Consider the following 13,977-nt stretch of genomic DNA (forward strand, 5'->3'; position numbering starts at 1 on the left):
GCCGTGAGAGGGTAGGGTCGAACGGGACAGGCCGCTGGGGACGCGGTTTAGCCCTGATTTGATATAGGTCAGTGACCGCCATCTCACTCGGCCACCGCTGAGGCCTGCTCGGAAAGACGACGAGCGAAAATGCTTGCCAGAAGTGAGTAAATTGCGGTAGATCGGAAGACCCCGTGGCGGTAGACGATCGGGTTTCCCCTCCCCTTAACATGGTGTAATCTGCCTTGTTTTTCCAGTTCCCAGAGTCTTATAAACTTGAATAAAGATACTGGATTTTTCCATTCTTCAAACTTGTTTGCTCCTTCCTGCTTCCATCGCTTGAGTGGATTCCTCAAAGTCTTTTGCCGTGTAAATTGCGGCAAACATTTCCGAAAACCTTCTTGTGTCGTGCGCATTAGGCAATTTCGTTGCGCTAAAATTCAGTTGGAGCTCAACAAAAATTATACCGAATTAGCAATTGGCGACAGCGCTTCTCGCAGAGAAACACGACGTATTTCCCCAGAAAATAAACATTTGAAGACACATTGTTTTTCTCATAGCAGGATAACCTCAGAATAGTTGCTGAATTTCCCACTGATCTTACAACAAACGACATGAGGTGTCTTGTATGCCTTGTGGTATGCTATTGTTGCAATTATGATCTTTCCTCAGTTTCCCACAGTGATTTTTGTACCTAGAGCCAAAACAAATTTTTATTGGTGATTTCAGATAGTACTTAAAAATGCTGTTTTAGAGTAAGAAGTAGCTAGAGATTTTACATTTAGTCCTGTGATGTGCTATATAAGTAACTCATCTTGAGGCATTCCTCAGTTAATTTTATATGAAAATAGTAATGGTTTGAAAAATTTTCATTTAAGCTGCTATTAAGTTACTGCATATGAATGTCTGCGCTTATGTAAGATGCTAAGCTAAATGTGGTTGGCTAGTAATTGGTTGTGTTGTTTGAACATTGTGGTTATGGTACAGAACATTGTATGATCTCAAGCAGTCGAGCTAATTCAATCAAGTGGGTGAGACATAGCTCATTGCATATAAGGTGATCTGAGTCAAAAAATGCTGATTTTTTTCATTAGTAAAATCTATGTAGTGTAGAACTAAAGTTATTGGGATGACAGGGAAAAGACATATTTTTAAGTCCACCTTCAACCATTGAAGTTTATTAGTGACTTTCAGTGAGTCTACTTCACAGATTTGTGAAAAAAATGAAGGAAATACTATGTTTACCTGTATGAGTACCTGAATGAATGGTGAGATATGCATTTAACAAATAAAGTGTTCTGTAGTAGATCTTTTTGAAAGATAAGCAATATCTAAATCTATCAGAATGTAGTTCAAAGGTACATTCAAAGGCATATTGGATTTGATGGGATATGTATGTATGTATATATAGATATGGTTAATATATATATATATATATATATATATATATATATATATATATATATATATATATATATATATATATATATATATATACACACACACACACACACACACACACACACACATATGTCTATGGAGATTTTTAGTCATCCAGGTCATGGTTGTCCCAAAGGTACTTTTTCAAGAAGCAACTGGAGTTTCTGGTTTTTATTTGAAGATGTTTCACTTCTCATCAAAGAACCTGAAGAGGACAATATGTGCATATATATATATAATATAGTATTCCATAATGCTACTAACAACTTGGTAGATAAATTTGTGGAGAATAAGGCTTAAATCCTCTTTTAAAACTGCCATAATTTTCAGCCATTCTTGTATAATGAAGTACCTTCTAAAAGTTAATGTGTATTACATACAAGTGTTTTTTTTTCTTTTTGACAAAATTTTCCTAATCATTTAGCTCCATTGAACAAACCTGCTCCCTGTTCACTGCCTTTTACTTATTCATTTGTTTACTTATGAACAGAATTGCTTTAAAGAACCAACATTTTATCTAGTCCAGTCTAATACTCACTGATAGAATGTGTTGATAGAAAAATAGAGTAAATAGCTTAAAAATTAACCATGATGCAACAGACTGAAAACTATCTAGGCCTTTGTAACCTGAAATACTGACACTTCCTCCTGTTGAGATTACATCTTTAGTGTAGTTCTTTAGAATTGAATGTGTGCTGTTTTTATCCTGGTAACAGTTTACTTTTAGACCAATTTTATAACACATAATTGATGCTGATGTGGCATTAGATCTAGGTTATATGCAGGATGGAGAGGATTTTAGGACAGTTTCCTGGATACTGATAAAAGTATTTTGCTGAAACATGTGTTATGGTTGTTCTTCGAAACTTGATACAATGCCTTTAGTACAGCAGTCTTCCTTGGGCAGATACTGCTTTGGGAATAAAAACCTGAGATTCATTTCTTGGAGCCAGATTTTATTTTCTTGCTACTGTTTTTTATTCAATGAGCTAATATTCTAGAGTTGAAATGGAACTGACATAAGCTTTTCAAAATACTGAGTTCTCTGCCAATTTTCTAGAAATCTATATATAAAATGCTGCTGCTTTTGCTTTGCATGAGAAGTGCTTTGCCATTGGTAGATGGCATCTGGTTATTGCTGGATATATAAAAAAGAGCAGTCACTTCGGTATAGGCTAATTTATATTGTATTATATAAAAGAAGCTTGCATTTATATTCATTATTAAAAGCCAGTAGTTTTTTGGGGAGAGATTCAAACTGCAGTAGTTTGAACAAATAGATTAATAGCCAAGCTCCTAAAAGTCCGAACATATTTGTGTTGTCAGAATTGGAAAATAGTTTACTGGCAAAATACTTGTGTTAAAGTTTAAGCCTCTGATAGACCTGATATTGATAGAGTCAAAAAAGACTCAACATTTTGTAGGAATATTATTAGAATACCTAATAAACTGGATTACTAACATGTGAGGAAGTGGTGTAGGGTTTCCTGCCTAGGCAGTGGGTTGGACTAGAAGATCTCCAACATCCCTTCCAACTCTGTTATTCTGACTTTTCCTCTACTCCTAGAGTTGGTGATGTTTTGTTGTATAATATGTTGTTATAGTTACTAGCCAAAATATGATTCTAGTATTTAAAACACTGGAAGTTATTACTGGAAGTTACTAAGGGATAGTTTAATTTTATGTTAGGGCATTTCACGTGCAAAATTAATGCAATCTAGAGATGACTCAAAATTGAAACTGCATTTGTGATCGTTAATAACTAATGAGTTAAATGTACATTTTTCCAGAACTATCTTATAATAATACAGATAGCCCTAAACTTACAACAGTTACTAACTAACTTGACAACTGCAGTGATCCACTTAACAACTATGGCAAGAAATGTCTTAAAATGGGGCAAAACTCAGTTAACAAATGTGTCACTTAGCCACAGTAAGTGTGGGCTCAGTTGTGGTCATAAGGACTATATGTAGCTATTTTTTTTCTTCCATTTTTTTTTCCTGAGTATACTTCTACTGGTCTGTACGGATGGCATAAGGAAGCACTTGCACGATAGGCAGCATTTTAGAGTTTAATAACATTGCTAGGAAGTGAAATAGAAAGAAAAAATGTTAACTGGTGCAGGTAGCATAAATAGCATTGTGAGTGAATGTCTTTGTTTAAATAGGAAAATTAGTTACAGAATGAGATTTTATTAACATTGCAAATAAAAATGTTGCAATTTATGAATTGACTATGGAACATTTGTACAAAAATCTTGCATAAATCATGGATTGTGTAGTTTTGGACATGTGTATATCTTCGAAATCTAAAAAACAGTTTTCATGATGATTTTTTTAAAAATTGGGTAGCTCTTGAATAACCTTGCCATATATAGTTGTCTTTATTCTGGGAAAAGCCAAATAATTAAAAGATACTTTTAAACTATTAAAGGTTAAAGGATCAATTAAATGCTAATTTAAATATTAAATGAAGTTTTAGTATCCTGAGACAGGAGTCCTCACCCCTGGGCCGCCACCCACTACCGGGCGGTGGCCTAGTTGGAATTGGGATGCATGAGTGGCTGGCCAGAGCGTGTGCAGCTCAACTTGCGCGAGTAGCGTGCTGATCATTCAGTTAATATAACCAAGATAACATTTGTGCCTATTTGGTGTACTGTTTAAAAACATCTGGCTAAAAAATAGAGACTGTGAGTTCTAGATCTGTTTTAGGCACAAATTCAGCTGTGTGAGTGTCTTAGTAAGTAGGAAGAAAGCAGTAGCAAAACCCTTCTGAATATTGCCAAGAAAGTTGTGTGGATTTGTCCATGTAATCATTAGGAGTCAAGATTGACTTTATTTATTTGTCTGTCTATTTATTAAATTTGTTTGCCTCCCATCTTGCTGCAAGACTTGAAGACACAAATATATATACATACACAAACACATAACCATGCACAACAGACACACAACTTTATGTGAAAAGTAGAATTTTGTGCATAATAGTAGAATTATAGTTAGATTTATAGATCACATTCTTCCACTGTACCACTGTAACATTGACTTGGACTTTTCTAACCTTCTGAAGAAGGTGGATGAATATCCCAATACAACTGGAATTTCCCTTTATAAAGCGATCTGTTGCAACTAATTGCTCTGTTGGAATGACTCCAGAATAATAATTATAGCTTCTTTTCCTGCTATTGCTTCTAAGAAGGTTTTATGGGATATATCTATCTATAGAAATGGGATACAATTATAATCGCTAATAGCAAATTTGGGGAAATGAATGATGAGTTGGCTGCTCTTACTTGGTGGCAAAAGATTTGTGATTTCTATTCCTGCCAATGTGACGTCTAGTTTTTTGTTTCCTCTAGGTATGGCCTCACAGCTGCAGGTGTTTTCACCTCCATCAGTATCTTCGAGTGCCTTTTGCAGTGCCAAGAAACTGAAAGTGGAGCCCTCTAGCTGGGATGTTTCAGGACAAAGTAACAGTGACGAGTATTACAGTCACGGCAAAAATCTCTCTGGTGCTCAAGGGCCAGCAAGCTCTTCTCACCAGGTAGCAAACTTCAGTATCCCTGCTTATGATCAGAACCTCCTTCTCCCTGCTCCTTCAGTTGAGCACATTGTGGTTACAGCAGCAGACAGTACAGGCAGTGGCGGAACAACCTCCTTTCAAAACAGCCAAGCCCTAACACACAGGGCTAACATTGCTTTACTGGAACCATATCAAAAATGTGGCTTAAAAAGGAAAAGTGAAGAAGTTGACAGCAACGGTAGCGTGCAAATAATTGAGGAACATCCACCTCTCATGCTGCAAAACAGACCTGCGGTGGGTGCTGCGGCCACTACCACCACTGTAACAACCAAAGGCAGTAGTTCCAGTGGCGAAGGTGATTACCAGCTAGTCCAGCATGAAATCCTTTGTTCTATGACAAATAGCTATGAAGTCTTGGAGTTCTTGGGCCGAGGAACTTTTGGACAGGTGGCAAAGTGCTGGAAGCGCAGCACAAAGGAAATTGTTGCTATCAAAATTTTGAAAAATCACCCTTCTTATGCCAGGCAAGGTCAAATTGAAGTGAGCATCCTCTCTCGACTGAGTAGTGAGAATGCTGATGAATATAACTTTGTCCGTTCATATGAGTGTTTTCAACACAAAAACCACACATGCCTGGTGTTTGAGATGCTGGAACAAAATTTGTATGACTTCTTAAAGCAAAATAAGTTTAGCCCTCTGCCTCTGAAATACATTCGACCAATATTGCAACAAGTGGCCACTGCTTTGATGAAACTGAAAAGCTTAGGTCTAATACATGCTGACCTAAAGCCTGAAAACATCATGTTGGTGGATCCTGTGCGCCAGCCATATAGGGTCAAGGTCATAGACTTTGGCTCTGCTAGTCATGTTTCAAAAGCTGTGTGCTCTACTTATTTACAGTCACGATATTATAGGTAAGTCTCCATTTTCTATGTTCATGCCTTTTGTATCACAAATCTTGAATCAATGGAAAACCTTATATTCAACTCACTGGATTTTTACTATAACCTGTAAACTGGTATTTTTTTTTTAATGAAATGCTTTCTTATCATAGAACAGCTCGTTAATTTGACTGATTGCATGCCCACATATCAAAAAAGGAAGAAAAATTGACCTAAGTAATCCATTCCAGATATAGGAATTTCCTTCTGGTTCCTATTTGGTGTTCTGTCACTTCTTTGTTATGGTTTGAGATAGTTTGAGGAAACTGAAGGATGGTTTTCCCATAGCTTAAGCTCTCCAGAGAAAGGTAATCCTTTCATTCCCTCACTGAGCTAAATTTGATTATATGAACTATGAAGATGAGCTTACCTGTGGCAGTGCTGTAGAATGGCCTGTTCATTTCAATGCCAAGTTTAAACTTGCATTTTGTTTCATCTTTCAGCTCAGCAACATGTAAAATTTATTGACAGAAGCATTTTTACTTAGACTAGAGTATTTACTGTAGATGTACATTTTCAATTATGGTAATTGTAGTAATAGTAATTTTATATCTGCTTTTGTGCTGTAACACCTTTTGGTTTTCATGTCATGTGATAGCAAAAGTAGTGATTTTTTAAAAATGAGCTCGTTTTCTTGAACCCTAAATTTGAGTATTAGCTTTAGAAACCATAGATTAATTGAATCTTACCCAATCTGGTGTTTTTAGATTATAACTGCCATCATCTAGTACAGCAATCAAGCTGGGAATTATGATAGTTACAATCTTATTCATATTGAGAACATTAACATATTGGATACTAACAGGTAGTATCTGAATTAAAATTGTAATACTTGTGCCAAGACATCATTAACAGGTAATTGCAATAATACTACTCAGTAGAATCCAATTTGCTTTATTCAGGAAAGTGATTATTTTTTAAAATAACTTTCCCATTTTTTCCTTATATGCATTTGCTTCATAATTCCTCAAGAGTGCCCTTGATTTTGAAATAATGCTATTGTCAGCATTCCTCCTTATTATATTTCATGGCAAGTAGTCATTTCAGACCTTATCAGAAGATGCAGTTATCCTTTTCAACCTAATAATAGGAAATTAACCATACACAGTATAAACTAAAATATATCTTAGCAATTCATGCTCTCCCTTCAATTGTGGGTGCTGCAGTCTCAAATATTTTGGGTTAGTGAGCACATTATTAATGTTTTCACAAAATGTCCCCGTGTCAGTTTGGCCAATTACAAAATAAAACAAATGAGAGAGAAACCTAGCAATACTTTCTACAGATGCCTTATCAAAAACAATCTTATGACTAAAAAGTTGGGGGATTTCTAAACAAATAATTGGATTCCAGGCATTATTCTTTTTTTAAAAGTTTGAGAGTTCTAAGCCATTCCTGTAGGTACAGTTAACTGAAACCTTGCTTTACAGTTTATTACTGTTATTACTACAATTACAGTTATTAAAATCAGGTAGGATTGATAATCCTATAAAAGCTTGTGGTCATAATCTATACATGAATTAAAATAGTCATTTCTGTTCTAATTGTTGTGAAATTTGAGGTTGTTCCGGGAATTGCCTTTTTAATCAAGGAAAATTTTCAGTTATAGTAGAATATTGTAGAATCATAGTTCCAATTTAAATCTCAGTTTACATCAGTCCCCCCCTGCCATTTATTGTTGGTATCTTTTCCCAAACCTATTTCCTTGTATATATGCAAGAAGTGAGGATGTGATTAAAAAGTAATGGGAGGTATACTCTGCGTCTGTGCTTACTTCTCTGGCCACATTTTAGATCTGTCAATCCTGGAATAGTAAAATGTGTGTTATATTTTTATAATATATTGGCGAACACAATATGAAAGAGTGGTGAAGCGCTAGTAGAGTTGTTTTTTATTTATAACTACAGCTTCATAAAGTGAAAAACAACTGTTCTAAGAAAGAGCAATATAAGTATTAAGTTTATTGGATAAAAAGATTCCAGTATTAGTATTAGACCAGCATCAATGTTCCCTCTATTTTTTTTTCAGTGTGTGCGGAAAAGTATAGTGTTTGAGCGGCACATTTTCATGCCTGAGCACCTGAATTTTTTTAGCCATAATTGCCCTCACAGCAGATGTTGGGGAGGGGGGCAAGGAGGAAAATGGTCCCCTCCCTCTCCCTCAGACCCACAGGAAGGAAGGAAGGGAAGGGAGGGGGAGGGAAAGGAAATGGGAAAGAAGAAAAGGAAATGGAAAAGAAGGAGAGGAACAAGGACAGAAAATGGGAAAGAGAAAAGGAAAAGAGAAAGGAAAGGAAATGGAAAGGAAGGAAAGGAAAGGAGAAGGGAAAGGAAAGGAGAAAGGAAAGGCGAAAGGAAAGGAAATGGAAAGGAAATGGAAAAGAAGGAAAGGAAAAGATAAAGGAAAAGGAAAGGAAGGTAGAAGAAGGACAGAAAGGGAAAGGAAAGAGTGGAATGGGTTGGTACTGCTCAAAAATCAAGTCTCAAGATCCCGTGGCTCAGGCAGTCCAACTCCACGCTGCTTCCCTCTTCCCAAAGCGAAGGGATCGCAGAAAAACTGTCGAGCCCAGAACGGGGCTTCAGACGACACAATGCATGAGAAACCCCGGATGTGCAGAGAAACGCAGGCTACAACCAGCGAATCTCATTTTCCCAGGAACCGACGAAGACTCAGAGGACCACTGGGAATTTTTCCTTCTGCAGCATCATCGGTCTCTGGGCAGTTTTCCTTGATTTCACCAATCACCAGATGAAGGAGAGAGTTTGGTGCAGAGAGAGAAGGGAGGGGGGGATATTTTCAGTCACATTTAAAGACATTAAAAAACACTGTGCTGCAGTTTGAAACTTGTGCACGGTGTTTTCTTGTTATCTGTGCGGCTGCGCAGGCGCGCAGCTTAGAGAGAACATTGACCAGCATAACTGATTGAAAAGTGATTTTTGTTCCCATAAGTATCTAATGCTTATATTTCTGCCTGTTATTGTAAATCACGACACAGATGAAAGTTGTGGGCAAAGTGCTTTGTTAAAAAAATAGGATATAGTGGAATACTTTCTTACTGTCCTAATGTTCATGAACACATTTGTTAGTTGTGGAGTAGAAAGTAATAAGATATACAGAAGCCCTAAATATTTTCCTTTTCCTCTTACATTAATTATAGGAGAAGTAATGTTGCCTTTGGCAAAATGAACTTCATGTTAATAATTTTTCCCCTATCTTTGTTTTTAATTTATATAACTTAAAGTGAACACTAAGCTGATAATAAGTTACAGAAATATAAAACTGATCAATAATCAACAGAAATGTATACTGCACCCCATATGCTAAACCATGTTGGCGAATCTTTTCGGCACTGAGGGCGGAAATGGGAGCGCATGTGTGCATGCCGGAAGAGCAGCCGCCTGGTGCCCAAGCTGGTCTTCTGGTTTCTGGCACACATGCATGCGCAAAGACCAGTTGGCCAGTACACATGTGTGCACTGTAAACCGGAAGACGGCACCGGGAAGATGCCCTTTCCGCCTTCCTTCATTGGAATGAAAAAGACACATTAGATGATTTTCCAGATTTCATGAGCAGTTTTTAAGTTGACTTTGCATGCTGTAGGAAAAATTAAAGTTTGCTTTCATCTTACAAAAACTGAATTCCATTTGATGTGGGTTTATACATTAATTATGACTTTTTTTTAATAAGCTAAGGCTAAAAATCCTGGTTTAGTACAATAAGTGAATATAGTCTTATGGAGAAGCTACTTTACTTTGCATAACTGAACTTTTAAAAATGAGTAGCATGTTTCTTAAATGTTTGAAGGTTGTTTATTTAAATAATCTATAGTTAAGATTAGTCACAATGTTCCCACTTTGGACTTCACCAGCACAGTGATAATCAAAAATGGAATAATTTTTTTTCATTATCTTACTTCTGACTTTATTAGGGAAAAATAGCAACAGAAAGTCTTTTTCAGTATTGGGATAAGTGTCCTAGTGTTCCTCATTTGCTTCCATTAGCAATAAAAACATGGACAAGAGTTAAAGATTGTAAAAGCTACCGTATATACTCGAGTATAGGCCGACCCGAATATAAGCCGAGGCACCGAATTTTACCACAAAAAACTGGAAAAGTTATTGACTCGAGTATAAGCCTAGGGTAGGAAATGCAGCAGCTACCGGTAAATTTCAAAAATAAAAATAGATACCAATAATGTTTTTGAATATTTATTTCAAAGAAAAACAGTAAACTAGCGGTGTATTCAATGAAATACTTCACTCACCTCATGATGCTGATGTCCCGCTGTGATGATGATGTCCCGTGCAGCCGCGGGAGCGATGTCCCGCCTCCTATGACACACGGCACAGTGATTCCTATCATTGGATCACTGTACCAGAGGAGGTGGGACATTGCTATGTGGCTGCTTGCCATAACAAGGAGGAGGTGGGACATCATTGCAGAGCGGCAGGAGGGGGAGGAAGGGGAATCGTAAGACAGCCCTGCATTACATTAGAACGTGAGGAGGGGGGATGGTGCGGTGCGCGCTGTGCGGCAAACTGACACAGAGGGAGGGGAAACTCACAGGGGCGCCGGGCCATTCACGAGCGTCACCCAGCGGCATGGCCCCGCCCCTTTTTCTCCATTTCGGGCAAATTTTTCACTGACTCGAGTATAAGCCGAGGCGGCTTTTTTCAGCCCAAAAAGTGGGCTGAAAAACTAGGCTTATACTTGAGTATATACAGTATACAATTATTTGTTTGGAGGGTATAACTTTTGCTGGTTACGTTTGTTTTTTTTTAAAGCTAAATGGACACAATGTTCCTTGTTGGACCACAATTCCAAGCCTTTATTTTAAAAAAAATAATGTATTGCATTAAAATATTACTTTTTTATTTTAAAAAAATTGGTTGGAGGCAATATTCCTATGCATAATAAGCTAAATTAATGTGGTAGAATCTTGTAGATTTCCCTCCTTGCTAAAATTCCAAAGCTCTCTGTGGACATTTCTTTTTTTAAATACTTACCAGCTATAGGCTTTGTATATCCCTTTTATATAGACGTTCTTTATCCCTCATTTAAGGACATAGATATAATAAACTGCAGCGAGTTACCTAGACAAGAATGAGAGGAATTCAGTCTTTTCTCCCATAGCTTGAAAGATCAAATTCAACTGGACTGCTATTTTTTTTTGTTAGCATTTTGGATTGGGTGCTGTACCATCAAATATTTTATTGTTACTTTCTTTGGATTTTGTTATCACCCTGTGTTTGTAATATGTATTGTTCTGAAACATTTTGCATGATTATTAAATTATAGAGGCAAAAGAAGAGCAGGATATATCACTCTTCCTTCGAAGCTGAATCTGTTAGGCTTTGTTGCTTCCACTGTGTACATTGAACAGCAATTCTGTTAAGATGTGGCAGTGTTAGAAAGGCAATCTCTACTAGATATCTGCTTTTTGCCTGGATTTATCCATATGGATATATCAGAAAAAAATACACAATATAAAGCCATATTCACATGCTACCATGAACCACAAAATAGCCAGCCACATTTTAGCCTACTATGTTAATGCTTGTCAGTTTAAATTAGGCTAATAGAGAAAAATGTTAAGTTAATCATGGGTGAGCAGTTTACATCAAGAGAGCCATTGTACAACTTAGAAAATCTCTGTTCTTCCATTTTTATTTACGCATGTCTGAAAATGAAATGTACTCTTAAAGTTGTAAAATAGATTATGTTTTGCATATGACAATTTTTCTAAAATTCTCACTAATGTTTTCCAGCTTTGTAAATATACCAGTTCTCATTATCACATTTTAAAACCAATATACTGTACTAAAGTCAGCAGAAGTAATATGTAAAACTGGGATGGCCGGTTGTGGCTGGTTACAGCTTCTGGTTCATTTGGTGAATCTTGAATTCGCCAATCCTGATCTAAAAAAGCTAGTGAAGCAAAAAATTTTATATAAAGTGGAACGTTTAGGGATTGTATCATCCTCTGATTGGTGAAATTGCTGGATTATAACATAAGATTGAGGGAAAGGAGCAGCTGAGGAGAAATAATGGAATTGAGGAGAGAAATTGTATCCGGTTTCAACCACAACCCATATTTATAAGCATTTTTCCAAGCACTTTGCTCTTGGTCCTAATGATAAATAAACATTCAACAGATTTAACTGACTTATGTTCAAGTTGATATTTCTCAGCTAGGCTATGCTTTTGCATTGGGCCTTAGATCAATTGACTGATATCGTGAATTGTGTGCCAAATAGATCAGGACACTCTTTTGTCTACAGCTTTTAAGGTTATGCTTCATTTTATCATTTTATGTTGTTCCTAGTTATAAGTGCATAAAAAGTAATGCTACTGTTACAACTATTTTCAGAAATAATTTCAAATGAAGTCAGTACTTTGAAAGAGACCTATATCACTTTACAGGCATGGGCTGATTTTTCTAGAAATTGTCTCTTCCAATTTAACAAGATGTAATCCATGAATACATATATTTATATGTATAGATGACTGTAATGGAATATCCTTGAATGTAAAATTGCTGCCAGTGGTAGAGAAACTATGTGCATCAGTATTCCTACCTAAATAAGAAAATAAGAGTTTGTAGATAACCGTATCAGTTTTGAAAAATCTCAGCTATTAATCTTTTGTAGCAGAAGTACCCCAAATGTAAAGGTTAAAAATATTGGAACTCCTGTTTGGCCAGAACCTAACGTATTTTTCGGAGTATAAGACGTACCTTTTTTTCTCAAAAAAGAGGCTGAAAATCTGGGTGCATCTTATACACTAAACACAGCATTTTCTGCCTGCCGAAACCCCGCCCCCTTCACCAAAATGGCTGTGTAGAGCCTCTAGGAAGCTTTTAGAGAGATCCTGGGGGCTGGGAAGGGCAGAAATGAGCTCCTTTTTTGCTTAATTTTACCCCCCAACCCCCAGGAGCACACTCTATAAGTTTCCTAAAGGCTATTCATGCCCATTTTTTTTTACAAAAAATGGGCCTGCTTTTGCAAAAAACGTGCTGGCTTTTGCTCATTTTGCCCTTCCCCTTACAGGAATACTCTGCAAGCCCCCTAAAGGCTAGTCATGCCTTTTTTTGGAAAAAAAATGGGCCCATTTTCATGAAAAACGGGCCATTTTGGGGAGGTTTGCAGAGTGCAAAAACTTTTTTTAAAATTTGCCTCTTCAAAACCTTGGTGCGTCTTATACTCCAAAAATACGGTAGTTTTTCAGAAGTTATATATCTTACAGGTTGTCATAATACCTATAGTAGTTTTCAAGATCAAAGGATAATTTGCTATTTTTGTCAGAACATTTATGCATTTTTCCTGGAAAAAATAGTGGTTTGCTATTGAAAAGTTTTCTGACTATACATGTAATAAATGACAATATTTTACTTGTCATTCAAGCCAGTGGGATTTGTGAATCATTAGTAAATTCTGAATAATAAATAAAATATTGCATATTTTGTAGAGCTCCTGAAATCATCTTGGGTTTGCCATTTTGTGAAGCAATTGATATGTGGTCACTGGGATGTGTGATAGCCGAATTGTTTCTTGGCTGGCCTTTGTATCCAGGAGCTTCAGAATACGATCAAGTAAGTCTCTGCTGATATTCAAACAATACTGACTTTAAACTACTATGCTAGCGAAAACATTTCATTGAATCCAATAGGTTTTGCTTTTGAGTAAATATTAGTTGATATTTGTGCATGGGCTAAATGAGAGCCTCTTAAGTCATTGGCACTGGACTTTTGCTCTGAGAACAATTGATTGGGGTTAATCAATAAGCACCGATTCTTCTCAGATTGATACGTATAACTGTGCTCAATACATTCTTATAATTTCTGTTATTTTTAGTATGTGAGTTTTTAAGAAAAAATATAATCTTATAAGACATCATGTAAATATCTTTCATTTTGTCTTCCCCCATCGTATTTCATGATCCCATGTTATAAGAAAAGTACAAAGAACTACTAGGTTATGGATTATCTTTTTGAATAAATGGTGTAAAGTCAGTACTGTTAAACTAACAAGCATATTTTCCTGCTGCTGCTGCTTCACTTAAAGAAAGAAAGCTAGCACTTACAGGGTTACAGTAT

General features: G+C 36.4%; 1 protein-coding gene across 3 annotated transcripts in view; it reads left to right on the forward strand.

Moving 5' to 3' along the window:
- HIPK1 (homeodomain interacting protein kinase 1) overlaps nt 1-13,977 on the forward strand; it is a 38,383-nt gene that overhangs the window by 369 nt on the left and 24,037 nt on the right. The window contains exons 1-3 of one of the 3 annotated variants that reach the window (XM_032219113.1): nt 3-142; nt 4,778-5,855; nt 13,350-13,473. In XM_032219113.1, coding sequence (XP_032075004.1) covers nt 130-142; nt 4,778-5,855; nt 13,350-13,473 — 1,215 coding nt within the window. In that variant the 5' untranslated portion in view covers nt 3-129. Of the gene's footprint in view, nt 1-2; nt 143-4,777; nt 5,856-13,349; nt 13,474-13,977 lie in introns of those variants that run through there. The other 2 variants (XM_032219112.1, XM_032219114.1) reach the window with 2 other exon arrangements.

Source organism: Thamnophis elegans, chromosome 5 (genome assembly GCF_009769535.1).
Source record: "Thamnophis elegans isolate rThaEle1 chromosome 5, rThaEle1.pri, whole genome shotgun sequence".
Lineage (NCBI taxonomy): Eukaryota > Metazoa > Chordata > Lepidosauria > Squamata > Colubridae > Thamnophis > Thamnophis elegans.